This window comes from Sabethes cyaneus, chromosome 2 (assembly GCF_943734655.1).
Source record: "Sabethes cyaneus chromosome 2, idSabCyanKW18_F2, whole genome shotgun sequence".
Lineage (NCBI taxonomy): Eukaryota > Metazoa > Arthropoda > Insecta > Diptera > Culicidae > Sabethes > Sabethes cyaneus.
Genome location: NC_071354.1, coordinates 117,612,310 through 117,623,878, shown reverse-complemented (window position 1 = coordinate 117,623,878; position 11,569 = coordinate 117,612,310). Strand labels below are relative to the sequence as shown.

Genomic DNA, 11,569 nt, shown 5'->3' with positions numbered 1-11,569 from the left:
GTCTGTCTGTCTGTCTGTCTGTCTGTCTGTCTGTCTGTCTGTCTGTCTGTCTGTCTGTCTGTCTGTCTGTCTGTCTGTCTGTCTGTCTGTCTGTCTGTCTGTCTGTCTGTCTGTCTGTCTGTCTGTCTGTCTGTCTGTCTGTCTGTCTGTCTGTCTGTCTGTCTGTCTGTCTGTCTGTCTGTCTGTCTGTCTGTCTGTCTGTCTGTCTGTCTGTCTGTCTGTCTGTCTGTCTGTCTGTCTGTCTGTCTGTCTGTCTGTCTGTCTGTCTGTCTGTCTGTCTGTCTGTCTGTCTGTCTGTCTGTCTGTCTGTCTGTCTGTCTGTCTGTCTGTCTGTCTGTCTGTCTGTCTGTCTGTCTGTCTGTCTGTCTGTCTGTCTGTCTGTCTGTCTGTCTGTCTGTCTGTCTGTCTGTCTGTCTGTCTGTCTGTCTGTCTGTCTGTCTGTCTGTCTGTCTGTCTGTCTGTCTGTCTGTCTGTCTGTCTGTCTGTCTGTCTGTCTGTCTGTCTGTCTGTCTGTCTGTCTGTCTGTCTGTCTGTCTGTCTGTCTGTCTGTCTGTCTGTCTGTCTGTCTGTCTGTCTGTCTGTCTGTCTGTCTGTCTGTCTGTCTGTCTGTCTGTCTGTCTGTCTGTCTGTCTGTCTGTCTGTCTGTCTGTCTGTCTGTCTGTCTGTCTGTCTGTCTGTCTGTCTGTCTGTCTGTCTGTCTGTCTGTCTGTCTGTCTGTCTGTCTGTCTGTCTGTCTGTCTGTCTGTCTGTCTGTCTGTCTGTCTGTCTGTCTGTCTGTCTGTCTGTCTGTCTGTCTGTCTGTCTGTCTGTCTGTCTGTCTGTCTGTCTGTCTGTCTGTCTGTCTGTCTGTCTGTCTGTCTGTCTGTCTGTCTGTCTGTCTGTCTGTCTGTCTGTCTGTCTGTCTGTCTGTCTGTCTGTCTGTCTGTCTGTCTGTCTGTCTGTCTGTCTGTCTGTCTGTCTGTCTGTCTGTCTGTCTGTCTGTCTGTCTGTCTGTCTGTCTGTCTGTCTGTCTGTCTGTCTGTCTGTCTGTCTGTCTGTCTGTCTGTCTGTCTGTCTGTCTGTCTGTCTGTCTGTCTGTCTGTCTGTCTGTCTGTCTGTCTGTCTGTCTGTCTGTCTGTCTGTCTGTCTGTCTGTCTGTCTGTCTGTCTGTCTGTCTGTCTGTCTGTCTGTCTGTCTGTCTGTCTGTCTGTCTGTCTGTCTGTCTGTCTGTCTGTCTGTCTGTCTGTCTGTCTGTCTGTCTGTCTGTCTGTCTGTCTGTCTGTCTGTCTGTCTGTCTGTCTGTCTGTCTGTCTGTCTGTCTGTCTGTCTGTCTGTCTGTCTGTCTGTCTGTCTGTCTGTCTGTCTGTCTGTCTGTCTGTCTGTCTGTCTGTCTGTCTGTCTGTCTGTCTGTCTGTCTGTCTGTCTGTCTGTCTGTCTGTCTGTCTGTCTGTCTGTCTGTCTGTCTGTCTGTCTGTCTGTCTGTCTGTCTGTCTGTCTGTCTGTCTGTCTGTCTGTCTGTCTGTCTGTCTGTCTGTCTGTCTGTCTGTCTGTCTGTCTGTCTGTCTGTCTGTCTGTCTGTCTGTCTGTCTGTCTGTCTGTCTGTCTGTCTGTCTGTCTGTCTGTCTGTCTGTCTGTCTGTCTGTCTGTCTGTCTGTCTGTCTGTCTGTCTGTCTGTCTGTCTGTCTGTCTGTCTGTCTGTCTGTCTGTCTGTCTGTCTGTCTGTCTGTCTGTCTGTCTGTCTGTCTGTCTGTCTGTCTGTCTGTCTGTCTGTCTGTCTGTCTGTCTGTCTGTCTGTCTGTCTGTCTGTCTGTCTGTCTGTCTGTCTGTCTGTCTGTCTGTCTGTCTGTCTGTCTGTCTGTCTGTCTGTCTGTCTGTCTGTCTGTCTGTCTGTCTGTCTGTCTGTCTGTCTGTCTGTCTGTCTGTCTGTCTGTCTGTCTGTCTGTCTGTCTGTCTGTCTGTCTGTCTGTCTGTCTGTCTGTCTGTCTGTCTGTCTGTCTGTCTGTCTGTCTGTCTGTCTGTCTGTCTGTCTGTCTGTCTGTCTGTCTGTCTGTCTGTCTGTCTGTCTGTCTGTCTGTCTGTCTGTCTGTCTGTCTGTCTGTCTGTCTGTCTGTCTGTCTGTCTGTCTGTCTGTCTGTCTGTCTGTCTGTCTGTCTGTCTGTCTGTCTGTCTGTCTGTCTGTCTGTCTGTCTGTCTGTCTGTCTGTCTGTCTGTCTGTCTGTCTGTCTGTCTGTCTGTCTGTCTGTCTGTCTGTCTGTCTGTCTGTCTGTCTGTCTGTCTGTCTGTCTGTCTGTCTGTCTGTCTGTCTGTCTGTCTGTCTGTCTGTCTGTCTGTCTGTCTGTCTGTCTGTCTGTCTGTCTGTCTGTCTGTCTGTCTGTCTGTCTGTCTGTCTGTCTGTCTGTCTGTCTGTCTGTCTGTCTGTCTGTCTGTCTGTCTGTCTGTCTGTCTGTCTGTCTGTCTGTCTGTCTGTCTGTCTGTCTGTCTGTCTGTCTGTCTGTCTGTCTGTCTGTCTGTCTGTCTGTCTGTCTGTCTGTCTGTCTGTCTGTCTGTCTGTCGACTTTACGGCAGCCTCCCACAATCCTCCGAAGTGAGGGGCGCGGGGTGGAATGAATTTCCATCGAATTTCATTATTCGCACACCATGTGAAGATCTCAGTTCGTGCCGCTTGGTCGTTCTTAAACATTTCGTACAAGCAGCGAAGTTCGTTGGAAGGTGCTTCCAACAGGTGCTTCTTTAAACGTGGTTGCATTGTCCGAATGAATTTCCGTAGGCCATTCTCTATCGGAGATCATTCGACGAAGTGCAGCTAGAAATGCAGCTGTGGTGAGATCGCTCACGAGCTCTATATGGACGGCTCGTGTCGAGAAGCAAACGAATATTGCTACATAAACCTTCGTTGGCTCTCTTTTCCGTATTTCAGATTTCACGTAAAATGGGCCGCAATAATCTACTTCACAGATGGTGAATGGGCGAGCAGGAGTTACTCGGGATGATGGAAGGTCAGCTACACTTTGTTGAATTAACTGGGGCTTCTTTCAGAAGCACACATGGCATTGATGAAAAATTCGTCGAACTAGATTTCTCCCACCTAAAATCCAGAATTTCTGGCGAAGGCTGGAAAGCATCAGCAGAGGTCCAGCGTGCAGCAATCCTTTATGGTAGTGTGCTGCCAATAAATTGGCCAATGGATGTTTGGCGCTCAGTACAATGGGATGTTTAACATATTCCGGTAGTTCAGCATTGCTCAATCGTCCCCCAACGCGGATGATTCCGAACTGGTCATATTGGGGACTCAACTACTTAAGAGGACTGGTTTTGGAAACGAAATCACCAGCAGCGAGATCACTGTGCTCTTCGGGAAACGAATCGTGCTGGGCCAGACGACAGAGGATTCTTTCGGCTGAGTGAAGTTCATCTGTAGTCAGTGCTTGAAAGGCTGCATTTGTAGTCCCCTTTGCGATGAGCTGTGTATATGTTGCTGGGTTGCTGCGGTGAAAAATCGCCCGGTCACGCAACAGCTGACAATACCGCAGGCAGTAAGCAACAGTCCTACGAAGCTTGGAATATGATGAGAAACGGGAAAACAGTCTTTCGTTAAAGTTGATTTGAGTTGCGGTCATGACGACAATCGGAATCTTTCTGCTTTCTTGGGATAATTCGGGTGGTTCTACATTGGAAAGTGCACCAGCAGGCCAGGATTCCGGAGGTAGAGCAAGCCATGGTGGTCCATTCCACCAACGTGTTTTGTTTAGGATTTCGGCGGGGCTCAAACCTCTGGATATATCGTCGGCCGGGTTATCAATACCTGCTACATGCTTCCAGTTGTCAATTGGGCTTGAAAGCTGGATGTGTGTGACCCAATTCGCCACGAAGGTCTTCCAACGTCCGGGGAACGAACGAATCCATTGAAGGGTTGTTGTGGAGTCGGACCAAAAATATGCTGTATAGGGAAATTTGAGAGCAGCTGCCACCTTCTTGTAGAGCTGCGTTGATAGATGAGCTGCACAGAGCTCCAACCGGGCGATGGTATGACGTGCGGCGAGCGGTGCCACCTTTGATTTGGAGGTTAGGAGCTGAACAGTTACTTGTTGGGATGATTGAGCAGGAACGAAACAGCAGGTGCCGTACGCCTTCTCTGACGCATCGGCGAAAAAATGCAGTTCAATACTGATTGCGTCCGGAATTGCAACAAAACGTGGAACTCGTACTTGGCGTAGTAGGTCGATGGTATTGTGGAACTCTTTCCACTCAAGCTGCAGGGTTTGCGGTAAAGGCTGGTCCCAATCAAAACGTTTGCCATCGGAGGTTTTCAGCGCCCACATGCGCTGCATGAAGATTTTTGCTTTGGTAACAGCCGGACCCACTAGTCCTAAGGGGTCGAAAATTCGTGCTATGTACGACATGATTGTACGCTTCGTTAGAGTGGCCGCAGGCAGGGGAAGTTGTACTTTAAAACCGAGAGAATCGGAGCGGGGCTCCCACACTAAGCCGAGAGTGCTGACGGACTGCTCAACTTGGAGATCGTACCAAGGCTGGATTGCTTGGTCTTCTGGTGGAATGTCTTCGAGAACCTCGAGTGAATTGGATGCCCACTTCTTGATTGGGAGTCCTGCTGACTCGAGCATTGCGAAGACTTCGCGGCGAAGTAGGAGTGCTGTCTTGACGTCTGAGGCTCCAGACAAAAAATCGTCGACATAGAAGTCATCAGTAACGGGCCCGGCGGCAGCGGGGAAACGTTCGGCTGCATCTTTAGCAAGTCTTTGTAGCGTTTTGGTGGCAAGGTATGGGGCAGACGCGGTGCCAAAGGTTACCGTTTGGAGTTGATACGATGCTATGGGATCTTCCGGACCTGTCCTCCAAAGAATCCGTTGGAGTGGCAGATCGTCCTCATGGAGTTGTATTTGACGATACATTTTTTCAATGTCGCCAACCAAAGCGACTGTGTGAGACCGGAATCTCATAATTAGTGACAACAAATCTTGTTGCACGACTGGGCCGACTAGAAGTAAGTCATTTAGGGAATGACCAGACGCTGTCTTGCACGACGCGTCAAACACCACTCTTGTTTTGGTTGTGGTGCTGGATGACTTAAAAACAGGGTGATGGGGCAAGAAGCAGTGCAGCATACTGCTGTCTACTGGTTCATCAAGACGTTTCATGTGCCCTAGACGCTCATAATCTGCCATAAATTGATGGTATGCAGTTTTGACGTCCGGGCTGCGTTCTAAACGGCGCTCTAAGTTGAGAAACCGACGTTCAGCGATGCTTCGGGAATCTCCCAAGATGATATCTGGATTATTCGTTTTGGGTAGGCGAACTATGTATCGCCCAGTGTTGCTTCGGGTGGTAGTTTTCTCGTACAGTTCCTCGCAGGTCCGCTCATCAGTGGAATGTGTCGATTGAGTTGGGATAGTCTCGATCTCCCAAAATTTTCGGAGAGTGACATCAAGACTATCTTCCTTGGTCGATAGGAGACAGGCTGTCGTACCGCAAGAATCGATGCACGTCGGACCGGAGAATGTCCAACCGAACAAGGTTTCAACCATATGCGGTAATCCTGGACCTAAGTGGAGCGCTTTTCCTGTATGTACTTCCCAATATGCCTCACCGCCAATAACTACGTCGACTTCGCTGGGAACAAAATACTGCGGATCGGCTATCGGAACGTCTGGGATCTCCATAGTGGAAATTTGAACCGGAACGGTAGGTAGATCGGCACTAGGATTGTCGATTAGCAGGAACTTGAGTTTGGTATCGAACGAACCAACTCTGGACTTAATGGTGGTGGTGATGGAGCACTTCATCTTCTGCACGGAATGGCCGATACCAGCCACGGTAATATCCACCTTGGATTGACGATTGGAGAGAAGTTTAGCCAACTTCTTGGACATAAAGTTCGACATTGAAGCCGAATCTAGAAGCGCTCGGGCTTGAAACACCTTTCCGTTATCATCGACGACGTTCAGTGCGACTGTCTCCAGCAGAACTGTGCTTGTATAGGCTTGAACCGCCATGCTAACTCTTTGGAATTTCGACGACGTGGAAGCCTCTTGTGAGTACACACGTGACAACTTGGATGGACCGGGCTGCGGTTCCTCTTGGGGAGTGGTAACGGCTGGAGTGGTGGATGAATTCTTGCCAACTTGCGGGGTATCATGCAGCATCGTGTGATGCCGATCTCGACAGGTCCGGCAGGTAAATTTGGAATAACATTTTTTGGCGGAGTGCCCGGTTCGGAAACAGTTCCAGCAGAGCTTACGTTGCGAGACGAGTTCTCGACGAGAACGGACCGACATCTTTGTGAACGTCGGGCATTCGAACAGATAGTGTTTATCAGAGCAGGCATGGCAGGATGGAGTATTAGATTTACACTCGGACGCAGCGGCGTTGGCTGCGATCTTGGATGAGAAAAACTACAAGGTATACAGCCCTAAGGGTTGTACGAAAGGGTGACGTAGGACTGTGTCATATAATATTCATTATATTGATAACATGTTTTAATCGATGAAGTATAACTTTATGTCTGATCATTAAATCAAAGACTAATGTAAACTGCATTTCTGGCATATGCATATTTGAGTATTTGTGAGTATCATTGTTTGAGTGTTTATTTGTAAAAGAAGAGCGAAATATTCTGATTTAATTCTTCATTGAATCAATGGTGGTTTTGAAAAAAACCGTTTGAAATTGTTTGGTGGCCCTGAAAAGAACTATGTTTGAGCTGACAGCACATCTTCAGTACTATAATTACTGTTGCCAATATATAGATGGATGTCGCTATTCAGTCCTTTAGACTCTAGGATGATGGTTGCCCGCTAATACAGGAGTGATAGGAAATACCAAATCACTGTAAAGTAGAAATGGATTAGTTTTATCAAAAAACCACAACGGCCTACTACTGAATTTGCTGCCCGTCAGTCGATCCGTTTCCATTTGCTGTTGGTTTGCGAAAATAACCGCCAAAACGCCATTGGGTGGCTCGAATTGTTATCGAAGATGACATTAGATGCCGCAAAGGTCCTTGGATTTGCCTCCAATAGCCGCCAAAATGCTATCGTTGTTACCTCCCGATTGCTATCGGTGTTGGCTCCGATCGCTGGTGTTGCCGCCAAATGCCGTTGCTTTCGCCACCAATAGCCGTCGATGGTAAATACTGACCGTCCGTCAGTGCGATTGTGCGATGAATGAGCAGACGGCGAACCAAGAGTACCATTTTATAGTCACTGGCACTGCCGCTGCTGCTTGGAGGAAACCATATCGGCTGCTGCTGCTTAAATGATTGTCCGACACTGATTGAGCAAGCTATCGAACAATGTCGCATGTCTGCGATGGGGATAATGCAAAATGTAATGTTGAGTGCATCGTGTGGGATTCACGTTGGCCATTGCCCTCTGATTCCGCTTGTCTTTGGGACCGGTGTTGCCGTCAATAGCCATCGATGTTGCCGATTGCATTGGAAAAGGGGTGTGGCTTACAAAGTGGTCTCAAGGTTATCATTTGGATCCAAATCCTTTGGTGTATCTAATTGTCATCCGTGCCTGTGAAGCTAGGCGATAACAAGGGAAATGTATGGAAAAATTCGACCTTGAATCTTTACACACATTTTCACTATTTAGCGTATAAAAAATTATTATTAGTATGTTACTATAAAATTGCTGGACATTTTATCTATCCAACGACATATTAACTGTTATGTTTCGTTCAGTAGTATAGTAGCTATTAGCGTTTGAAATATTTCATTCAAACGTTACACTTCTATTTCTCGTTTTTACAAAGTGCTACCCAGTCCCAGTATAGTAAACAAAGACGTAGTCCTACGTCAAAACTTCTTCGGAGCGTGAACATTGCCGGCCACCTTTGATTGAACAAGCTGAACACGCTGGAGTATGTCGGAAGATACCGATTTCAATATTCGCACCCGCTGGTATAGAAAGTCTATCAGATCGGTAAATTTCACATTTTCATCATCCACTTGGCTGGCCTTTTCTTCCCATGCTCGAATTGTTGCGGGATCGAGTTTGTACGATAGCATATTGATTAGCGGAGTGTCCCAGTGCTCAATTGGTTCTCCTAGTTTAGCGAGTGCCTTAACGTGACGATGAAATTCATCTAGGAGCTCATGAAGCTCGGTGGCGGATTCCTTATTTATTGCGGGTAAATCGTGCAGAGCGCGGTACAATTGCTTTTTCAGAAATCTCTTGTTATCATACCGCTTGAGCAAATTGTCCCATACGGCTGCGTAGTTATCTGCTACCACATCTACGCTTTCAAACGGTTTATGCGCTTCACCCTCTAGCGACTGGAGAAGATATTGCAGCTTGGCTACGGTGGGTATGTCGACATTTGAATGCACCATCGATATGTAGGTGTCACGAAAAGACAGCCATTTTGAAAACTCGCCACTAAACTTTGGGAGGTCTATCTTGGGTAGCCTCAGGTGGTAGTTCGAAGTGACAGGCGCACTACCAGGTAGAGAAGCATTAAGCACGGTATGGTTCACATCGTCACTACGCTTTGCTAATAGAAAGCCCTTTGCCACACAATATCTGTTCTCGAATTTAGATCTCTCAGACAAGTGAATCTCTAGCATCTCTGGATCGTCCAGTCTCTCGATTTCTTCCTGCACTGTCAAAAACGCTTTATACACTCGGTCAAGCGATTCAATCCGAACGGGAATTTGGCATTGATCGCGATCTTCGTCGAATTGTTTAATGAATTTTTCGACTACGTCACACTGAGCATTGAGAGCTGTTATATTCACCACCATTTCAGCTAAGCGTTTTTCAATTTTCTTCTCTGGTGGCATTGTGCACCGATTAACACGAAACGACCGCGGAAACGAAAACGATTATCTCCTTCCCGACGCGGACGCAACGAAATAACTCCTTCCCGACGCGGACGCAACGAAATAACTCCTTCCCGTCGCGGACGTAACGTGTATGCTCCTTCCCGACGCGGACGAAAATCCTTCCCGCCGTCGCGAATTACCGAATCGGTGCACCACTAATTGTCTAGGTTAAAGTTTATAGCCACCAAACTCACTAACTGTGCCAAATCAAAGATCAGTAGCTATCAGTCGCTACAACACAGGGCACGCAATTTCAACTAGCTTAAATTGCGGCTACTATCGGCTTGTAAGCCACGAGGAGGAAAAACGTGGGGAAAGCACATGTGGCACTATAGTCACGCACTAAATTCGCGATGGCCGAATATCAATAGGGTCGGTTCTATTGTCCCCTATTGATTTCACTGTTACGGGGAACACAATAGCTGTCGCAATGGCCGCCTTTCTATAGGTCTGCGGGCCGCTCGTGGTCAGCGCACTCGACCAGAATTAATATCACAAGCACTAGCCTTCTGTCCGGGATTCCTTCGATCCGGCTCGAAGGACCAAGTGTTCAAGCCACTCGCACTGGCTTGACCGAAGGTTTTTCTTTGCCACACGGGTGGCGATCAGAAGGCACTCGCAGGCACTTATAAAATATGAATGCGCTACCGAACCGGATGGATTACTTCGGATGTCTCGACCGTACGCACTCAATGCTTAGTTTGAACTCATTTTTTCTGATCGGATACGATCGATTATTAATTATCGTCACACATAGAGATAGATAAGAGAGTGAATTCTCTCGCGTTATCATTAGGTTGTAAGTACAGTTTGTTCATCTAGTATATAAGGCTGTAGCTTTAAGGTAGTTTAGGTAATTTAAGTAACTCATTAATATTTGCTGAGGAATAGATTTTACAATTTAAATCGATTAGATAATTTTAGATTTGGAATTAAGATATTTTTAGTGGCAATATTCAACAATTATATTGAAACTGAAGAAAAATAATTTTTATATTTCACTTTTAGGGGGATTAATCAAAATTTAAATTCTACCAGACGATAGAGCTTTCAATTTCAAGAAACTCTTCCGAAGGTTCCATAAACCTAAAACCATGTTTTCCCAGTCAAAATTCTAGTGCGCATGTCTTTTTGGCTTTGGGTCATTGTGCGCGCGAGTAACCGTATTACAAAAGTTGGCGCGAGTGTTGGAGGATTAATATCTTTTGATCGGCAAAACCGATTCTTCTGAAATTTTGCAGATATATTTGCAGCATTAAAATCTCTAATTTGATGCCAAAATAATTCAAATTAGATAAATCATCTTAGATGAAATCGTTATAAATTATTGTAAATTTTAATATGTTGTATTCAATTGCTCATAACTTTCAAATTAAACGTCCAATCAAAAAACAAATCAATAGTGATCTATTAGGTTATGTTACCTTTCAAATGAGACTAATAACGCCTCAATCGGTTTAGTCATCTCTAAGAAACAGGCGATAATTATTACCTTGTCAAAACAGGTTTTTTAAGCATAACTTTTAAACTACTTGTCTGTTTTCAATAAAATTTACCAAAAAATTTTAGTGTTAACTAGAGCTTTCATTCGATACCAAAATCATTGAAATCGATCATTTGGTTCCGGAGAAAATCGTGTCACGTAATTTTCACTTTTTACTTATAACTTTTAAACGAAATGTCGAACCTCGAAACAATTCAATAGTGATATACTAGGCAATAATACCTTTCAAACAAAAGTAATAGCGAACAAATCGGTTCAGCCATCTTCGAGAAACAGGCGATAGGAAATATAATCTGAGTTTCTTGATATTTTCGGTGAAAATCTAACTCTAAGTTAGATAGATGACGAGGTAGAGAATATACGTGTTGATGCGTAGTCAATGACCGAAGAATAGTAGGTCGAAACGTCCGCTGAAAACACAGTATTGGTCTAATTTTCACCGAAAATATCAAGAAACTCAGATTATAAAGCGAACGGTGACTAACTCAAACAACAAAAGGCGATAGGAAAGTTGCGCCCCGCACATACATACACACATACACACACACACACAGACATTTCTCAGTTCGTCGAACCCTGTCGATTGGTATATGTGGCTCGGCCCTCCGGGCCTCGGATCAATTTTGTGTTTTTCGACCAATTCCTAAACCTGTTTTAACAAGGTAATAACCTGGTAAAAACAGGTAAAAACCTGTTTTAACAAGGTAATAACTATCGCCTGTTTCTCAGAGATGGCCTAACCGATTTATCCGCTATTAGTCTCATTTGAAAGATAATATATCCTAATAGATCACTATTGAATGATTTTTTGATTGGACGTTTAATTTGAAAGTTATGAGCAACTGTATACACCAAACCAAAATTAACAATAATCTATAATGTTTTTAACCAAAATAATTTACCTAATATCATTAGTTTTATATCAAACGAGAGGTTTTGACACTACGAATATATATGCAGAATTTCATAAGAGTTGGTTTTACCGGTCAAATGATATTAACCCTCGAACACTCGCGTCAACTTTTGTAACACAGTTACTCGCGCGCAAAATAGCCCCAAACCAAAGAAAAGGTGTGCACTAAAGTTTTGACTGGGAAAACTTGGTTTTAGGTTTATCGAACCTTTGGAAGAGTTTCTTGAAATTGAAAGCTCTATCGTCTGGTGGAATTTAAATTTTGATTAATCCCCCTAAAAGTGAAATAAAAAAAATATTTTCCTTCAGTGTCAATATAACACATTGA

At 45.3% G+C, this 11,569-nt stretch overlaps 2 protein-coding genes across 2 annotated transcripts; both read right to left on the bottom strand.

The window, feature by feature from the left end:
• Positions 1-3,272: 3,272 nt before the first annotated feature.
• LOC128735915 (uncharacterized) lies at positions 3,273-6,272 on the bottom strand. Its single transcript, XM_053830394.1, has one exon. The coding sequence runs from the start codon at positions 6,270-6,272 to the stop codon at positions 3,273-3,275; it is 3,000 nt and encodes a 999-aa protein (XP_053686369.1).
• Positions 6,273-7,795: 1,523 nt separating this feature from the next.
• On the bottom strand, positions 7,796-8,782 carry LOC128735914 (uncharacterized). The gene has a single exon (XM_053830393.1). The coding sequence runs from the start codon at positions 8,780-8,782 to the stop codon at positions 7,796-7,798; it is 987 nt and encodes a 328-aa protein (XP_053686368.1).
• Between the last annotated feature and the right edge of the window lie 2,787 nt (positions 8,783-11,569).